The 20,694-nt window shown below is 45.2% G+C and overlaps 1 protein-coding gene across 1 annotated transcript; it reads right to left on the bottom strand.

Moving 5' to 3' along the window:
• Positions 1-12,309: 12,309 nt before the first annotated feature.
• Positions 12,310-20,676, bottom strand: LOC119301541. Its single transcript, XM_037578530.1, has 15 exons — positions 20,404-20,676; positions 17,905-17,995; positions 17,739-17,814; positions 17,542-17,626; positions 16,628-16,697; positions 16,250-16,319; positions 15,662-15,707; positions 15,526-15,577; positions 15,328-15,396; positions 14,828-15,033; positions 14,628-14,699; positions 13,776-13,845; positions 13,621-13,701; positions 13,111-13,190; positions 12,310-12,966 (listed from the first exon to the last, which is right to left on the bottom strand). The coding sequence occupies exons 1-15, from the start codon at positions 20,589-20,591 to the stop codon at positions 12,855-12,857; spliced, it is 1,368 nt and encodes a 455-aa protein (XP_037434427.1). The 5' UTR covers positions 20,592-20,676; the 3' UTR covers positions 12,310-12,854.
• Positions 20,677-20,694: the final 18 nt, after the last annotated feature.

The raw sequence follows: 20,694 nt of genomic DNA, 5'->3' as shown, positions 1-20,694 counted from the left end.
ATAATTTGCAAAATCCTTTTGACTATGTTCAGGATAAACAAGTTCATCTTATGAACTCCCACTCAGATAGACATCCCTCTAGTCATCTAAGTGATTACATGATCCAAGTCAACTAAGCCGTGTCCGATCATCACGTGAGACGGACTAGTCATCATCGGTGAACATCTTCATGTTGATCGTATCTTACCATACGACTCATGCTCGACCTTTCGGTCTCTTGTGTTCCGAGGCCATGTCTGTACATGCTAGGCTCGTCAAGTTAACCTAAGTGTTTCGCATGTGTTCCGAGGCCATGTCTGTACATGCTAGGCTCGTCAACACCCATTGTATTCGAACGTAAGAATCTATCACACCCGATCATCACGTGGTGCTTCGAAACGACGAACTTTCGCAACGGTGCATAGTTAGGGAGAACACTTCTCTTGAAATTTTAGTGAGGGATCATCTTATTTAAGCTACCGTCGTTCTAAGCAAATAAGATGTATAAACATGATAAACATCACATGCAATCAAATAGTGACATGATATGGCCAATATCATATTGCTCCTTTTGATCTCCATCTTCGGGGCTCCATGGTCATCATCGTCACCGGCATGACACCATGATCTCCATCATCATGATCTCCATGAAGTTGTCTTGCCAACTTATTACTTCTACTACTATGGCTACCGGTTAGCAATAAAGTAAAGTAATTACATGGCGTTGTTCAATGACACACAGGTCATACAATAAATAAAGACAACTCCTATGGCTCCTGCCGGTTGTCATACTCATCGACATGCAAGTCGTGATTCCTATTACAAGAACATGATCAATCTCATACATCACATATCATTCATCACATTCTTCTTGGCCATATCACATCACATAGCATACCCTGCAAAAACAAGTTAGACGTCCTCTAATTGTTGTTTGCATGTTTTACGTGGCTGCTATGGGTTTCTAGCAAGAACGTTTCTTACCTACGCAAAAACCACAACCTGATATGCCAATTGCTATTTACCCTTCATAAGGACCCTTTTCATCGAATCCGATCCGACTAAAGTGGGAGAGACAGACACCCGCTAGCCACCTTATGCAACTAGTGCATGTCAGTCGGTGGAACCAGTCTCACGTAAGAGTACGTGTAAGGTCGGTCCGGGCCGCTTCATCCCACAATGCCGCCGAATCAAGATTGGACTAGTAACGGTAAGCATATTGAACAAAATCAACGCCCACAACTACTTTGTGTTCTACTCGTCCATAGAAACTACGCATAGACCTAGCTCATGATGCCATTGTTGGGGAACGTAGCAGAAATTCAAAAAAATTCCTACGTGTCACCAAGATCTATCTATGGAGAAACCAGCAACAAGGGGAAGGAGAGTGCATTTACATACCCTTGTAGATCGCTAAGCGGAAGCGTTCAAGAGAACGGGGTTGAAGGAGTCGTACTCGTCGTGATCCAAATCACCGGAGATCCTAGTGCCGAACGGACGGCACCTCCGCGTTCAACACACGTACAGCCCGGTGACGTCTCCCATGCCTTGATCCAGCAAGGAGAGAGGGAGAGGTTGAGGAAGACTCCATCCAGCAGCAGCACAACGGCGTGGTGGTGGTGGAGGAGCGTGGTGATCCAGGAGGGCTTCGCCAAGCACCGCGAGATATGAGGAGAAAGAGAGGTAGGGCTGCGCCAACAAGAGAAGAAACTTCGTCTGTTGGCTGCTCCTTTGTCTCCACTATATATAGGGGGAGAGGGGGGGCTGCGCCCCCACCTAGGGTTCCACCCTAGGGGCGGCGGCCAGCCCAGATCCCATCTGGTGGGGCGGCCAAGGGGGGAGAGGGGAGACTTGCCCCCCCCCCCCAAGCTAGGTGGGGCGCCCCCTCCCCAAATCCTAGGCGCCTTGGGCCCTTGTGGGGGGCCGCACCAGCCCACCTGGGGCTGGTCCCCTCCCACACTTGGCCCATGCAGCCCTCCGGGGCCGGTGGCCCCACTTGGTGGACCCCCGGGACCCTCCTGGTGGTCCCGGTACGTTACCGATAAAACCCGAAACTTTTCTGGTGACCAAAACAGGACTTCCCATATATAAATCTTTACCTCCAGACCATTTCGGAACTCCTCGTGACGTCCGGGATCTCATTCGGGACTCCGAACAACATTCGGTAACCACATACAAACTTCCTTTATAACCCTAGCATCATCGAACCTTAAGTGTGTAGACCTTACAGGTTCGGGAACCATGCAGACATGACCGAGACGTCCTCCGGTCAATAACCAACAGCGGGATCTGGATACCCATGTTGGTTCCCAGATGTTCCACGATGATCTCATCGTATGAACCACAATGTCGAGGATTCGATCAATCCCGTATACAATTCCCTTTTTCTAGCGGTATTGTACTTGCCCGAGATTCGATCGTCGGTATCCCAATACCTTGTTCAATCTCGTTACCGGCAAGTCTCTTTACTCATTTCGTAACACATCATCCCGTGATCAACTCCTTGATCACATTGTGCACATTATGATGATGTCCTATCGAGTGGGCCCAGAGATACCTCTCCGTCACACGGAGTGACAAATCCCAGTCTCGACTCCTGCCAACCCAACAGACACTTTCGGAGATACCCATAGTGCACCTTTATAGCCACCCAGTTACGTTGTGACTTTTGGCACACCCAAACTATTCCTACGGTATCCGGGAGTTGCACAATCTCATGGTCTAAGGAAATGATACTTGACATTAGAAAAGCTTTAGCATGTGAACTACACGATCTTGTGCTATGCTTAGGATTGGGTCTTGTCCATCACATCATTCTTCTAATGATGTGATCCCGTTATCAATGACATCCAATGTCCATGGTCAGGAAACCATAACCATCTATTGATCAACGAGCTAGTCAACTAGAGGCTTACTAGGGACATGGTGTTGTCTATGTATCCACACATGTATCTGAGTTTCCTATCAATACAATTCTAGCATGGATAATAAACGATTATCATGAACAAGGAAATATAATAATAACTAATTTAGTATTGCCTCTAGGGCATATTTCCAACAGTTCCCCATTCCCCACCAGCTCTCTCACTCTCCCCCGAGCTCCTCCCTTGCCCTAGCCGTCGCCAGCCATAGCGGCTGTGGATGCAAACTCCGACGATGATTCAGGCATACCTCCGGGCGGCAGCGCGGCGCAACAGCTTTCTCAGTCCGAATCTAATCCTTCCGCTGGCGGCGCACAGTAGAGGTTGGATTGGTCGGCGCCGGCGCGACCACCATCGACGATAAGAAGCAGAGCTCAAGGTCGGTGGAAGCTTCCTCGTTCTGCGGGCGGCGGCAGGTACGGCATAGTTTTTTGCATGGTTGTGAGATTCAGAGATTCAGAGAATCAGTAAATTATGCTAGTTTTTTTGCATGGTTAGATTCAGTTATGGTGACCTTGCAAATTGTTAGTGTTGTGCATACTTTGTTGTGTAAGAAACTGAAAAAAGCAGTTTGACAGAAACTCAATATTGTGCCTAGTTAGGTTCAGTTATCCTGTTTTCAGTTAATAAAGGTATTTCATTTTATAATTTTCAGAATTGATGACCCAAAGTGGTCAATTTGGTTCCATTTCAATGCCAGAGAATCTGTGGTTCGAAATTTATACCAGTCAGACATATCATATTTGACAATGCTTTCTCTTATTGGGAGTGAGGGCTTTGTGGCTGATGATTATATGTACTATGTATTTGATGTGGAGAAATGATTAGAAGGTTTAGATAAAATATGTTGTGAAGATGATGTGCAGCAGATGTTCGCACACTCTCATAATGAAAAGTTTCTGAACATAAGAGTAGTGGGAGCTCTTGAGGAATGTAACGCAGATGAAAATCATGAAAACAGAGATAGTTATTTTGCTGAACATTGCATTAACACTCAACAAAGTTGCACTAAGTTGGTGGATATAAGCATGGATAGAAAGGAAGAGCTGAAGAAAAGCATGGTGCAGAGAGAGGCTGACCTTAACCATTTTGAAGGTGACACTGATGTGTCTGAATTTGTTTCTGATGATGAAGCTGCAAATTCAGGTTCAGATGGGAACAATGTGGATTTTCAGTCAGAGTATTCCTCTGAAGATGAAGCTGCAAAACAAGATACAGCAGTGGTACAGAAACTGAAGGTAGTGAGAAAACCTGGTCCAACTAGTAGATCCCACCATGAGGTTGAGAAAATGGAGAAAGCAGATTGGTTCCCTGAAGCAGATGAAAAATGTTTCCCTGGTGATTATGGCATCAGTGATGAAGAAGATGAGCCTGAAGGATCCTATAAACTACCAAGTGGTAGGAAGAGAAGGAATAAGAAGTTGAAAGACAGGGTATGGTATGATCACAAACTTCAAGGACCAGTAGAACAGTTCTGTAAGGGCTTGTGCTTCACCACTGTGTATGAGTTCAGAGATGCACTTAGGGATTTTCACATTAGGACTTTGAGAAATTTTCAATACCACAGAAATGCCCCAGATAGAATTATCGTTTGGTGCTCAGAGAGAGCCACCCAGGGATGTGATTTTTATATATGTGCCTCTAAGTTAGCTCATGAAAAAACATTCTGCATCAAGAAGTGTGATATGTTGCACACTTGTGGAGCATGTGCAGAGTCCACAAAGGTTACTACTAAGTGGATGTCAAGGTCAGTAGAGGCAGCATTGAGAGAAGACATTAGATCTCATGTGGATGCATTAATTAAGAAGACCAAGACTAAGTTTTCAGTGGATGTATCAAGAAGTGTGGCATATAGGGCAAGGAGGAAGGCTGTTGCTATAGTTCAAGGTGACCACAAGCAGCAGTACTTGAGCCGCAGGGATTATCTTCAAGAAGTTCTTGACACAAACCCAGGTAGCAGATGTATAGTAACAACATTTGAAGATCCAGAGAACCCAACACCTACTCCTAGATTCAAGTATATGTTCTATTGTTTAGCAGCTTCGAAGGAAGGTTTCCTTAATGATTGCAGACCATTTATAGGTCTTGATGGATGCTTCATCAAGTTAACCACTGGGCAGCAAATTCTTGCAGCCACAGGAAGGGATGTAAACAACAATATTTATCCTATAGCTTTTGGTGTGGTTGACAAGGAAGATGGTGAAAGCTGGAATTGGTTTTTAACTCAATTGAGATGTTGCATTTGCAGTGGCAACAAATTTGGAACATACACTATCATGTCTGACAGGCAAAAGGTTGGGAAGAATTTCATTGAGCAATTTATGTTATTACTTTTTTAATTATTTCATTTTTTACAATTGTATTAATAATTTGTGAATGTGTAGGGCTTGCTTAAGGCAATAAATGAGGTATTCCCTGATTCACCTCAAAGGTGTTGTCTTAGGCACATATATGCAAATTTTCAATCTGCTGGATTTAGAGGCCAGGAACTAATGAAGTGTATTAACAAGGCTAGCTACTCCTACACTAAATATGGGCATGAACTAGGCATGGCAGAGCTGAAAGCACAGTCCGAGGATGCTTGGAAATGGCTCAAAAAATTGAGGTCTCTACTTGGTCTAGGTTTGCTATGGATCATACTAGCAAAACAGATTTAGTTGTGAACAATCTAAGTGAAGTCTTCAACAAGATGATACTGGATGTTAGGGCCAAACCAATAAGGACAATGTTTGAAGGGATTAGGACCAAGCAAATAATCAAGAGGCAACAAACTAGGGAGAAGTTACAGATTAGTAGGTGGACAATCACACCAACCTACTCAGAGATTTTAGAAGAGAACAAGCAATATGCCAAGTATTGTCAGGCTGACAGAGCTGGTCTAACAATTTGGCAAGTCACTAGCAAAGAAAAACAGTATTGTGTGGACATGGAAGGGTATACATGTGACTGCAAGAGATGGAACATGACTGGTGTACCTTGCAGTCATGGCATATCTGTACTGACAAAGTAAAAGCTGCATCCTGAAGACTATGTCAATGACTTTTTCAAGAAGCCACTTTATTTGGAGACGTACAAAGAAATTATATACCCTGTTCCTGGTCCAGAATTCTGGCCTCACACAAGCACTCCAGACATTCAACCTCCTGTGTTCAAAGAAAAGGCAGTCAAAAAACAGACTGCAAGGAGGAAAGGAGAGTTTGAAGTTCCTACCCCAAGAGACACCAGTAGGATGGGAACAATTACCTGTGGAAATTGTGGGTTGGAAGGACACAAGTATACAAGTTGCAATAAGACTCTTAGGCCTAAACTGCAAATGAGGAAAAACAAACACCAGGTAATTATCAAGCATCAGAGCAATGTTTCCTTTTACATAGTCTAATCTAAGTTAAGTTTGACCTTTAATGCAGGAAAACAGGGCAGTCTATGCACCTGCTCCATCTGCTCCAGTACAAACTCCAAGAGCACCAACCCCTAGTGCAAGAGCACCAGCACCACATGCAAGAGCACCAGCTCCTGCTGCATCTGCACCAGCTCCTACTACAACAGCTAAAAGGGGTAGGCCTGCAGGTGAAGGGAGAGGCAAGGGATTCACTACACCAAGATCTGTTGCTGCAACTTCAGATGTTTTGGGTGGTAACAAAAGGAAGAGGTTTGCAAGCAGCAGATTGAGGGGTTATTTCTATGCCAGTGGTAACTGACACTATAAAAAGGTAGAACTTCTCTCTTTGAACCTGTTTGAATTAGTTTAGAACCTGTTTCACTTTGTTTTGAACCTGTCTGTACTTTTCTGCATGAGTATGTCTGAATTTGTGTGAACCTGACCGAACCTGACTATACTTCTATCAAATTTGTGGTGTAACATGGGCCTGATGGTGGGCTTCCGTGTTGGACCTAACTAACCCACCAAGCCTGCCACACTGTCTACATAAGAGAGGCCACCAAAAACCACTGGATCCCTGCGCCTCTTTCCCCTTGACCAAAACCTAGCCGCCGCTGATGGATCCACAGTTAGGAGAGGTAGTTGATGAACAAGACAAGGTTGCTAGGGCTGAAAGGAGGGCCAACCGTCGAGCACAAGCACAGAAGCGACGCCAGAGGATTGCTGCCATGATTATGGCGGAATGCAACCAGAATGACATGAAGCGGTTCAAGGAGGTGTTCCCAGAAGGAACCAACATCACAGATGAACTAATCATCTGGTGGGCCAGAGACAGGGCATCTTTCCATCGATTCCAAGCAACAAGGAAGAGATGGACTCAGATCCTGGCTGCAGCAGAAGGAAGACAGGATTTGGATTAGTTCAACGCGGTAGTTTCTCACTAAATTCTGGTGTTTCTGAATCTCTTGTCTTGTGCTCAATATTGCCCTGAATCTTGTTCTTAGTCTTGCTTTGAATCTTGTCTTGTTCTGAACTTTCTGAACTTTATGATTGCAGTGAAGGATGCAGTTCAGGAGATGCACCAACCGTGATGAAGACGATGCAATGTGGCTGCCTGAATCTATGTTAAAGATTATGCTTATTTTCTGAACTATCTATATTTGGGTTGTTGGAAAATCTATAATAAAGACTATGCTTATTTTCTAAGAAATGTATCCATGTCACGGTAGTTTTAAGTCTGAACTTATGCCTGAATCCATCTATCTGCATTTATCTAAATGTTTCTATACTTGGGTTTGCTGAAATGTGATTTTTTGGTCACTCTAATTTTTGAAATACTTTGACCATCAACTACTCCACTGTTTGAGCACACAAGTTTCAAGTTGCTGGGTTTCAACAAAGACTTTAATTGCAACACAACTACCACCATTTCTCATCACTCAATCTACCACTTCCCCACTGTCACACTCCACCGCACTTCCTCCACTCCAACATTTAAGTAGCCCAACAACTCACTCTATCTCTGCTCACTCTACCTCTCTCACTCCACCTACATCCATGGCTGGTTCTTCCTCTACGCCAGACCCATGGTTGAACCCCTTCCCCACCGGCAAGGGCTGGGTTGCCATGCTTTTTGGGTTGGCTCGCGGCGACGAAGACCTCTTCCTCGACTACATGAAGATTGCCATGAGATACAGCAGCGCACAAGGGCTCGTGGATGCATCAGAAGAGGTGAGGAAGAAGTAGCGCATGGACCAACGCTATGCAACCCCAGGTAAGGGTATCATTCCCATCGACATGTTGCTATGGGCAATGAAGGAGGCGGACTCCGGCAATGCTGGGCAGAGGGAACGGTGGGCAGCCCACCGCTATATCCCTCCAGCACAAGCTACAACTCCAACTACTATGGGCAACGACGACAAGGACCTGCAGATCATCGCCCCACCAGCACTGCTGGCTCGCCGACGTCCTCCTCCCATCATCATCATCGATGGAGACGAAGAGGAGGTGCCAGAGCTGTCACCTACCACTCAAGTCAAGCAAAAGGTGCGACGGTCAGGTCGCATAGCAAGGCAGGGGCCTAACAATCTGAAACTCAGTTACAGCAGTTATCGCCAGATCTATGTTAGATTCAGTTCTTTCAGTTTATCAGGGTGTTTGCAATCTCAGTGAGATTCAGTTATGTCAGTTTAAGTGTCTTTGAACAATTTCAGTGTCCATGTCCTATCTATGTAAGACTAAATGCTATCTATGGGAGACGAAATGTCTTCCAAAATTCTCTGAATTTGTCTGAACCTGTGATGAAGCAATTTATGAAGTAAACAGATCTCAGCAAGAACTTATGATACAACACACAAAAATAAACTACATCAGACTTAGATAATTTAGTTCTTAACTTAACTTAGCACCAGTTCTCAGCATCAGGATAATAGTTGGGTAGTACAGATCAGGGCAAACACCACCCCCACACCAACCAAAATGATCTGAACCCATTACAGTTCTTAGGTAGTTCTAAGGTAGTTCATAGGTAGATCAGGGCATATTTGCACCAGACTGATCATTCCTAGGCCAATTATATATAGGCCTCATATATACTTACCATCCAGAGCTGCCACTTCACTCCTCCATCACAAATTCCTTTATCTTGTCCAGCTTTTCCTTGCACCCATGACCAACCTTAAGGAGCTCAGCAATGACATTCTCCAGCTTCTTCTTCTCTTCTTTAAGGAGATCTTTCTCCACCTCTAGCTCCTTCATGGCCTTCCTTGTGTTTTGGATTATATCAGCTTGACTCTGAAGGATGCACCTTTTAGATGCACCTTTGTTCTTTCTTGAGCTTAAGCTTCTCCATTTGAAGCTCAATCTTTGTCTGCTCCTCAAGTTGCTTCTTCTTCTCCTTCAGTTCATTGATTGCCTGGCTTGTGCAATCCATGTTATAAGATTTGATTCCATCCTGATAATCAAACAACTTAGACACATCATCCACCAGCTGGCTATACTGATTGGCCAGAGAATCAAGCTCCTTCTGCAGTTTTGCAACCTTTATCCCATGAGCCTCATTATCCTGGGCTCTACCAAGGTTCTGCTCATGATACATATCCCAGAGCTTGCTTAAGCACCTTTGCAGAATTACAGGCCAGGGGGCATCTACCCACTCCAGAACACCACAGTTCACACCATCCTGAAAATCAATTTAAATTTACAGTGAACAAGCAAATTCAGAATAACAAATCATAAACAATAATGATATAAGCTACACTAGCTAGTTATTTCTATACTAAAAATACAATACATCAATATGTTTCATATGTTTCCAGTGCTCTTTACTACAAGTACAGTATTCAGACATACCAATGTTTTCAGACTCAAGGAAATTTCAGAAGAACAGCAACTAAACAGTCTATTTCCACTACATAGCGGAAATTCAAGCTACTCAAATCCACACCAACTTGGTCTATTACCTCAGTAGCACATCCTATGAATCTCCTGCCAGTGTCAGTGCCTTCAAATGCCACAAACTTGCCCGCCTCTGCCTGTGCAGGATGCACCTTCTGTCAGATTCAGTCACAAGCCCACGGAAACTAGGGTCTATCACAGTGTCAGGAGTTTGCTGCAAAAACAAAAGCATATCTATATCAAGAACAACTCACATATATCAACTTAAATGGAAAAATCTCAAATATCTTCAAACCCTAACCCTAACCCTAGAACAGAACAGACAGGAGAGGGAGAGGATAGCCTGAGCTGACTTACAAAGTACTCCATCTGCATGCTGCTGAACTCGCTCATGTACTCGTCATCGTCGCTCGACGTCTCATTGCTGTTCGGCCACGACGGCATGGTCGCGGCGTCGCCGGAGCGCGAGAAGAAGAAACAGAAGCAGAGGAGAGCAGAGAGGAGTGGAGTGAGCCCGGGGAGAGTGAGAGAGCTGGTGGGGACGAGCGGCCCGGCCGGCCAGGTTATGACCTGATCCGACCCAGTGCGGCCAACGAGCGGCTCTAACGGCCCCGCGCGCGCCGTTAGCCGTTAGGCGGGCCGCCCGCCTGGCAAGTGGGCCACTATCGTCAGGATCGCTGTTAAAACGGTCAAAACGATTATTAAGTCAACCTGATAGTTTTTAGTCACGTTTTTAAGTTTTTTTGTAGTTTTTGGCCAATTTTAAAAAAAGTGGTAGTTCTGTGGGACACGAACCCCTAAAGTATTTTAGGTAGTTTTTTGTCAATCACTCGTACAGCTTAGGGGCTGCCGGCGAACAAGGTACCTTTACCACGAGAGGATCGATCGACCGATCGAGATGCATGCGAGGTGTCGCGCGCGCGCACGCGTGGAGTGCAATGAACCTGCACGAAAACACAGGACCGCCGCCCCGCCCCGCCGCGTGCGCACGATGTGGTTGGTTCTCTGCACCTGCGCGCGGCACGGCTGGTGCGCGCGCGTCTCATCATCATCATCCTCCTCCCCCTCCGTGTAGCAGCAGCAGCAGTCGTAGCGTCGTAGGTGTGGCTACGGAATGCGGCGGGAGGTACGTGCGCGTACGGGCCGAGGGCGTTTTTCTCCGACACACGCTGCATGCTGATCGAGACGAGACGGATCGATCGATCGATATTGGGTACGAGACGAACCGTGCGTGCGTGACCACTTGACATAAGTGGTTAGCTATCTCAAAAACAATGAACCGTGCGTGCGTGCGTGCGTGCTGGGTCGACTTGACGACGGCACGCGCGCCTTTGCTTTGCTTTGCTTGACCTCGCCTCGACCGGTCTCCTTTTGCCACTGATTCCATTCCATTCCATCCATCACACTCTGCCATGCGCGTACGTGCTCTAGGAAAACCAAACTACTACTACTATGGTCTATGGTCGTGCAAAATGATTGTGCCGCGCAGCAGTCGGGTCCAAGTCGACGCACACTATCCCGCTGGTTAGGGCTAGCTGGAATCCGAGCTGTGATGGTGGTAACCATCTGTGTCCTATCCTGTTGCGAGGTCCACGCGTCAACGCTAGAGAGCGTCACACCGCACCAACCCGGGTGCGAGACATGATGTTGATAACCAGTCCCGATTAGCTAACAGCATCTCCACCACAGTATCCATATTTGTTTGTGCTCACCTAAAATAAGTTCCTAGGCATAGGAGAAATGCGCGTTCAGGATTTATTTTTTCATGAGATGCGCATCTTGAGTTGCATGGCTTGCGGGTGCAACCACAGTTGGGCGGTTTGCGCATGGCCGTCAAAGGATGTGCAACTAGAGTTGGTTTATTTCATAGTCACGCATTTAGGATGTGAGATGTTCTCAAACCAGATGCTACAGGTGGTGCCTCCGTTCCGTTCATCATCATCTTCGTCCTAGTTAGGGACCGGCCGCAAGACCCACTTCATTTACTTCATCGCTAACCACTAGTCCTTAACCTTGCAAGTACAAGTGAGCCATCCAGTCCAGATAAACAAAGACGAGCAAGACATGTGCTGAGTTGGACCTAGGGCCAGCCAGCTTCCGGCATCGAGTCCAGATGCGGCTTGGCTTGGCTTGCCGCCACCTTGCGGGGGCACATGCATCACCATCATCATCATCACACAAAGACGGAGGCAGCACAAAAGCAGGTCTACACAAGCAACGACCAGAGGGAGGCGACCTGGACCTGGAAAGAAAGCAACGGCGCGGACAAGGAACGCACCAACGGAGCGCGACCCGTCCTTCCGCCACGCGGGGCAATGCACCTAGCAAAGCAAAGCCCCTCGATCTGCAAAGAGCATTGCAGGCCACAAGACATGCCGAATCATTTCATGGCAACCTGACGGGAGGGGTGAGAGGTCGATCGCGGCCACAAATGTTGACTTGCGCGCCCATTCTCGTACAGCAAAGCTCCTCTTTCCGGCGAGCAGGAGAAAGGCCCGCGCATGATGCGGCCGACGTGCCTGCACGAGCAATGGCTCTCATCATTTGACAGGACCAGCGACCAAAGCTTTCCGCCGCGACGGCGAAACCTGGGGTGAGAAACTGGGGAACCCATTATTGCCTTACCTATCCATATATGTGCACCAAGGTACTAGGCAGCAAATGCATGTTCACAAGAAAGATGGGTAACAACTAGCTACACTGGAAAGAGCGGGGCGGCTTTGCTGCAAACAGCGGATAAACTCGTCTGAACTGATGAAATGAAAGTTATAGTTTGGACCCTGAAAACAACAGTTCAAACAACCTGAAGTGACCCCCCTGTCAGCTGTTAAGAAGTTATATAAGAACCACCCTTCCTCAGAAACTGTCCAGGTGCAACACGTCTGGCAGCCTTTGCCAGGAAATTCAGTGGTTCAAGTGGCTATTCGTGCTGCCGCCATATATGGGTGAGAGAGAATCAACCGCTCGCACTTTCTTTCTGTAATACTGTCACTCGAGAAGAGGGATTGCGCACGCGGTACGGCTCTTGATTTTCATGTCCTCTGTTCTGAGCCGCAACTTATTCTAGCTTTCCTTTCAACTTCAAAGCCAGAATAGTTTATCTTCCTATGCCGGCAATCAGTGTGTTGCTGCTGACACCAGAAGTTGAAGTTCTAATGCTATGGCCAACATGTCAGCTTCTAGACAATGTCACTTAATGGATCGTCTGAATTCACTGCATCATTAACAGATAACTTGGTCTCAATAGGCACTCGACAAATCGGGCATGATTGGCACTTGTCAGAGCAAGGTCTGCGAGAACAACAAAAAAGAGAAGGTTGGACATTTGCAGATAAATATGAACGCGCATATATCAGTATGTAGCTTCAGAGCTTCAAAGTAATAACCTGTGAACGTACAGAGCACGGGCATATTAGTTATGAAAAGGAATCTTACTCGCATAGAACATGATGGCGGCATGGAAGCAGAACAATGCAGATGTACCTCTCAAAGCAAATTCGACATAAGATTCGTTCCTGTATTTATGGACAAATTATCAGAAGTATTATTAGCTCGCTGAAATTGTTCCGGTCAAAATTAATCAGAATTATGTATTGCATCTTAAGTTTTACAGTGGTTCTTTCATGATGAGATATAGTCTCTCCCAGTCATATTGCAATGGCATTGGACTTTTTAAATTAGCTGAACATTCTAAAATGCAATAATGCCAATATTTGTTGTTGCAAACTTGCAGCACACCAGCAAACCAGAGAAAACCCTGCTAGACATTCTTAAGATGTACTCCCTCCGTCCCGAATTACTTGTCTTAGATTTGTCTACATACGGATGTATCGAGACACGTTTTAGTGTTAGATACATCCATATCTAGAGAAATCTAAGATAAGTAATTTGGTACAGAAGTAATACTTATTGATCCTTTTTTTCAAATGGGGGAAACAAGCATACATTCTTCAGCCTCTCACACTGCTGTTGGCTAAGCATTGCCATTTTGCTTTGCTCTCCCAATGCTAACTGAAGTCTCTGTATCTGAAAGTATACATGACTAATTAGCTCCATGCAAACAAATAAGCTAGTGCAGAGAATATTAAAAAATTAATAACCTCTTTGACAAGAACTTTTTTCGGCATCTCTTTTACCATCTCGGGGGGATAACTGCAAAATGTACTATACCTGCAAAGGTGCAGACAAATAACAAGACCAATTAATGGAAGACTTCAACTGTCCTGGAAGTATTTATAATGGTTCTAAAGTGATTAGCCATCTTGTTATCTAAATACACATGATTCAAGATACACATGCATAGGTGATCTTTTTTAGTTAATGATGAAAGAGCAGACAATTGAATTAAATGTATTTATCTCTGAATGGTTCCCAATTGAACTGTATTGAAACAATCGGTTTTATTATCTTGTACGCCCTCCGCAAACTAATATAAGGGCGTTTAGATCACTACTTTAGTAATCTAAATGCTCTTATATTAGTTTACAGAGGGAGTAGTTGATTAGTTTGCCCATAATTCAGATAATGTAACATTAGATGACATCCTCCATATTCGACTATGGGCTCAACGTAGTAAGTTCTTTTAGATAGTGATGATTATCTTGTCTTCTCCTCTCCTCTCTCAACAAGACACAGACCCACATCTTTCATCCTGATGCACTTCTGCAGCGCACTACTACATGTCCCCCAGTCCGGCAGTCCCCCTACCCAAAAAGGGTGAAACACAGCAACAATAAGAAAAATGATTTGCTGCCATTCTGTTTTAAGAGGCAGTGACCTCCATATAGGCAGTGGTTACTTGAATATTTATGTTTTCTAGCTTCTCATAGATTTATGTACAAATGATGCATCTGTAGACAAGCAGACATGGCATATACAATAAATAACACTGGTGACCTATAAATCCAAATATTTACATAATTCACAACTAGATAGAATTATGTGGTGAATACCCAATGTTATTTGTATAGCATAAATGTGCTTGTTCCTCTTTGCTATCTTCGTCAATAGACCACGTAATGAGCCTGAACAGCAGTGCAAATTAACCATATGAGAATCCAATTAAAACTCCTGTGATAAATATACAGCTTTTAATGTACAGAAGGAGGAGGGACTGAGGTAATGAAGTGAGAAAACAGAGGGCATTTAGAACCTTGAACCATATTGTACCATCATAAACAACTCATCAATCTTTGATGAGACAGAAATATATCCTTCACTAACAACTCCATCTTGCAATTTAATAACAAGCCTTTCAAAGAATCTCCAAACGGCAAACAGTACAGCAACCACTTGGAGCAAAAATATAGGTGAGAAAATAGCTCGAACCGGAATAAACCGTGCATAAGATGGAGTACCCTGCACAGAATATAGACAGACAAGATGTACTTAGACTAGCAGTTGAACAGTATTTCAACATAGAGTTAATAATCATATTGGCCTTCACAGACACTAGGTGACTACAAGCTTAACAAAAAATGGAATGAACAGCTCTATGTGCAGGACAGAATACATAGGATGTTGGCAGTCAGCTCACAGATTACATATGCCGTATCACATTGAACAGAAGTTGAAAGCACAGAAAGGTGGTAAATAATGCTACCAATCAATTTTGAAGGCAAAAAACATTTGGAAAAATGGAACAGAGCAGACCTCTAAGCGCATACATAGGAGAACTTGAGAAATTACGATAGGAATTATCAGTACAGGGCCACCAATATCCTGCACAACACATGGTTTGTCTACATCAGGATCCCTTTTGGAGAATAATGAAATGTTATCGTTTCAGTTGCACACTCTGTTCCTGCACAATGAATTTATTGCTATACCAAGGATTGGCTGTATACCGACCATTGGATTGGACCACCTTATGCAGACAAGAAAAGCAAAGCACTGGGAAATCCTGTAAATTTTGTCATCAAGTAATTAGTGAGGACTGCTCCATGGAATTATACTGTAACTTAAAATGACAGGATATCTTTTTTACCCAAAGTTAATGAATAAATCCCACCACCCCAGAGTAACTGCATCACCTGTGGAAAATAATATAACTTAGCCGATTCAAATGTTAGGGCCTCTTTGATTCAAAAGATTTTCACAAGAGTTTTGGAGGAGTAGAACCCTTAGGAATTTTTCCTACGTTGGCCTTTTGATTCGTAGGATTGAATCCTATAGAACTTTTTCCTAAGGAAACATTTCTACTACATTCCACAGCAAATCTAGCATCTACTCCAACTTCTTGTGATGCAATCAAACAAACTCAAATTCTGTAGGATTCAAATGGGCGTGCCATTCCAATCCTGTGTTTTTTCCTATTCCTGCGCTTCTACAATCCTGCTAATCAAAGAGGCCCACTACAGTATTCTGACCTATGGCTAAGTGCTTCAGCTTCTTAACATGTTTGACTATGGATGCTACTACTTGTAAACTAGTTATCCTCAAAAAATTACTGTGCGAATCCAGCAGAAAAGTACCTAAGCTAGATACACTGATATAATCTCGTAGAAAGAGGGGGGGCATATATAATGCCAAACAGCACAACTAGACCACACTTAATAGTATTCGTATAGCTTACCGCATAGCTTGAGAAGCATGAGTGAAGTAGCTGCTAGTAGAAACACCATGGAAATTGCAACCCAGAAGTGCTAAGGAAATATGAAGCTGTTAGTAATGGTTAAGGCTAAGTCTTCACAAAATATTATCCGGTAATCAACATTGATATCTAGTGTTTTTAATTACATTATGGTACATGTATACAAGTATGTCTAGAATTAACACACATCACTTTGTTGGACAAAGCAACATTTATCCACAAATTGCAGTTCGGGGAAATGATTTCTACTGAAATGAAAAGGCTTGTAGGTTTAGTTGATTCGGTTAAAAGGTAGGAGAACAAGCCAACACAGGCCAAAAGTTACAGAACGCAGGTGCAATGTGTACTCTGGATTCTTACAGGAAGCCTATCCCATATCTCTTCATCAGTGATTGTTTCCCCATGTCCAGGCATTAGAGCACCAAACATCCTAATGAGAATGGGAAAAGATAGGAAGCACAACAAAACAACTAGAAATGTTAGCTAAAGTATTCTTTACAACATAGTTTCTGAAATGGAGAATTGGTCACTCAAAGACGTCCAGTCATGTGTTCACATTACAATTTAGTCAATAATATACTAGCAAATAGCATCCCGTAAAGGTATTCAGCAACCTAGCAGCCAGAAACAAGTATATAAGTGAAAACCATCAATTACTAAGTTATTATCATGTGCTCATTAATTCAATAAGATTATATCACTGTTCAGCAGTTTCTACAATGTGAGACATTGAGTGAGAATGACATCGTACAGGTCGGATTATTGCTGACAAAAATGTATTGTGCAACAGAGGTCCATCAGTTTGCATCATAGTGACATCTTATCATGGCTACTTGGCTAGGCAGTAGGAACATTGAATTGAAACCATCGCAAGTTTAAAATACAATTGTAGTACAGAATGTTATCCAAAATATTATTTGTAATGCGCGAAACTGAAGTTCATAAACCTGCAAAATGTTAATTAATAGTCATTGATTGGCAGTGGAAGAGCTTAACTGGATATCAAGCTGGGGGCAATCAACAGTGTATTGACTTAGTACGTGAAGATTTGTTGGTACATAATAATGAGATATTGATTTGCGAGGAGGGGGCCCACCCTGGCCCCAAACTAAGCCAATGTTGATTGGACATAGAGGTGTTTAAAATCTTAGAACATTGAGTGACTTGGATAAAATTGGAAACACCAATTTTTTGATGGATTCTAGCAAATTTCCAATAGTGATACATACAATATAAGTACAATTACAGTTTTGGCCTGAAGAATTGTCAGTTACCTGAAATTGTCAACTAACATAATAATTTCCAAGGCCAGGAGTGGAAGGAAAACAAGCTTTAAATCTAGAAAAGGTTCACCCTGGCCTGCAGATGACAGATAACACACTCAACTGGCAAATGAAAATACAGAGACAAACAAAAACGAATGCGTTTTTTTGGATAAATTCACAATAAGCTTTGGATTCACCATTAATACCTTCAAGGTAGATACAGAGAAGAAGTTCAAAAGCAACTAGCAAGGGTGTGGCAACAATGGAATGGCATGGAATCCGCTGTAAAGTTGAATAGTCTAATTTACTTGCTGCCGGACATTTCAACTTCAGAATGAAAGAATGAATTTGGAGCAAAGCTAACAGACACACCTGGTAATTTTGAAGCAACGAAGGAGCAGGCAATGAGAATCTATACCGAACAACGGCAGCATGGAATAACCACAGAGGAATGAAAAGCACCCTGCAGATTTGTTGAGCACTTTGAAAATTTAACATGCAGAGGGTTGCCCTCAGTTCATCACCAGACGAAGTACAGCTTGATATAATTGGGCAATGAAGACGAAAGCAAGTTGTTCAGCTTTTTTTATCAGAAAAATAGCTGGAACCCGATTTATAAGACCAGTTACCGCTCAATTCCCCTCTGATGGCTTTATTTTTTTTTTAAATATTCCGATGGCTATTAGCGAGTAATGTGCAATGAACACATACATACATGCCTGTGATAACCATGCAGCACAATACTAGAACTCGAGGCCAACAGCACATTATCAGGAGAGGAAAAATAATGAAAGATGGACAGTAAGCACATGGTCTTAGCTGCTACTCAATTGGACAAAAGAATATACCAAATCACCAATATGACACTCTCTTGGGTCTGATCAACGCCTAGTCTTCTCATGGCAATCAGCTGTGGACGCAACCTCATCCTTGCAGAGAAAGGGCTTATCCTTGGTGTTAATGCTCACTGCATGCTGGATCTGGAAGACCAGCAAAACGCTGCCGTCTTGAATGGGGTCAGGCCTGAGGCTGCCATGCTGTTCGATAAAATCAGTGCGGAAGTGCGTCCATGAGTATTGCACGGTCCGGGCATGGTTCAGGTCGGAGCTTGGCACTTAGGAGGTGGCGCGTGTGGCATTGGAATCACCTATTTGTAGACCTTATAACACTGTTTCCTATCTGTCAATGGATTGCGAAGAAAAAACTTTTTGCACTTTCTGGAAAAAAAGATCCCCAATAAGACAGCTAGGCTGTTGCCCCGTACAAATTTTCTACAGGGATGTTCTCAAATCACCAATGCCAATACATCATTTCCCAACCCGTTGAGACCCGAATCTGCATGTTCAATTGGATTGCAGCTTTCCATTCCATCTATAACGTGCCAGCTAGTACTTCCTACTGTCGTCGTCCTCAGCTATAAATTCTAAACAAAGCATCGGAAAGAAGAAAAGACCAGCATGCTCAATCTAACTACCTCAGGGTTGCTATAACTGCACACAAGATTCAGAGTGCACAACACAAAGTGACGCACGGTTTCGCCCGGGGAATTTGAGAATTTGCCCCACCTTTGCTTGCACTTCTAGGATTTGCCCTTCCTTTCATTGACATTGATCTTTTGCCACACCTTTGCTAAAACTTTGATGATTTGCCCTTTCTACCCGGTTTGAGATTACACTACAAATTGGATGACACAAATGCCCTTCTTCCTTATCTGTTCGTCCCGCAGCCCACCTGCTGCCGTGTTGTGCTGCTACTGTTCCTCTTCCCATGCTCCGATGCCAAGCCACTGCTGCTCCTCCCCACATGCTACGGTGCGGGCTATGAGCTGACGCTGCTCCTCCTCTCCCCACGTCCTCCTCCCTCCTCTACAACGACACCTGCTCGAGGCGCAGCTCCGGCGTTCGTCCGTGGGCGAGATCCTTGGGCGAAGCGCAACACTTATAGACCAGTCGAGAGCCAAACACCTGTAGACCAGTCGAGCATCTCTAGCGAGCTCCCCATGAAAGGAGCAATGGATCATGCCGGATGCCCGGATGTGGCGCGCGGAGGGTGCCGTCCACAGTTTGAGCCCGGGGACGGTGGTGGCTGTCCATGGCGAGCTCGGCGATGGGAGCGAGCTCGAACAGCGGCGTCCTTCTTTGTGCATGCATCAGTAGCAGCAGCAACAGCGGGGCGCCCAGGTGCTAGAGCATGCATGCACGCACACAACACACGCAGAGCACCCACGCACATATGCACGCCCAGGCACACGCACGCCTAGCACATATCGCGCACGCCCAGGTGCTAGCTAGATCACGCACGCACACAACGCACACAAGCACGCTCAGGCAGACATCCCTGGCCGTCTGCCTCAAGGCGCCGCTGCTCCCCAAGCAGGTGCTCCATGAGCAGACCGGTGGCTGTAGGTCGAGCCCGGCTGCCGTGTGCTACCTCGACGTCGCCTCATCCGCGCTCACCTCCAGTGTCGTGCTTGGAGACGCCCAGATTTTCCGTGCTGGGCGAGCAACAAGGCCAGCCGGGGCAGAGCCACGGGCACGGTCGCCGGAGCAACAGCGGCGACGGGAGCTCCATCTCCGCCACAGGTCTTCCCGCCAAGAGATGTGCTCGGTCGGGGTGGACTGAGCAGGGCAGGGGCAGTTTGGACATTTTACAGTGGGCCCATCTTACCAAGGGCAAATCACCAAGTTTCTATCAAAGCTGTGGCAAAAGATCAATGTCAATGAAAGGAAGGGCAAATCCTAGAAGTGCAAGAAAAGGTGGGGCAAATCCTCAAATTCCCCCCCGCCGAAACTCTCGCCGAGAACTATTGTGGACTGGCAGAAAGTGTGACCATAGCTAGGGTAGGGGGTTGGGGGTGGTCGACTGACTTACCACCAGGAGCGGGAGAGGAGAACGCCGTCGAGCTTGAAGGCGAGGAGGGTGGTGAAGCAGAGCAGCAGCGCGTGCGCAGCCGCCTCCCGCGCCGCCCTCCGCACCCGCCTCCACGTCCCCGGCGCGCCTCTGCTTGCCCGCGCGGCGGCGGAGGCGGCGCCGCCTGATGCTGCTGCTCCATGTGCCATCGTGCGGCGGCGGGCTTCGTTCAGGAGCTCTTTTGTTCGTGATCTGCGAGAGCGACGCGGGGGGCCCCGGCCCGTTGGCTCTTGCTGCTCGTGTGCTTGTTAG

Source organism: Triticum dicoccoides, chromosome 5A (genome assembly GCF_002162155.2).
Source record: "Triticum dicoccoides isolate Atlit2015 ecotype Zavitan chromosome 5A, WEW_v2.0, whole genome shotgun sequence".
Lineage (NCBI taxonomy): Eukaryota > Viridiplantae > Streptophyta > Magnoliopsida > Poales > Poaceae > Triticum > Triticum dicoccoides.
The sequence above is the reverse complement of the archived record's forward strand: the minus strand, read 5'-3'. Positions and strand labels throughout refer to the sequence as shown.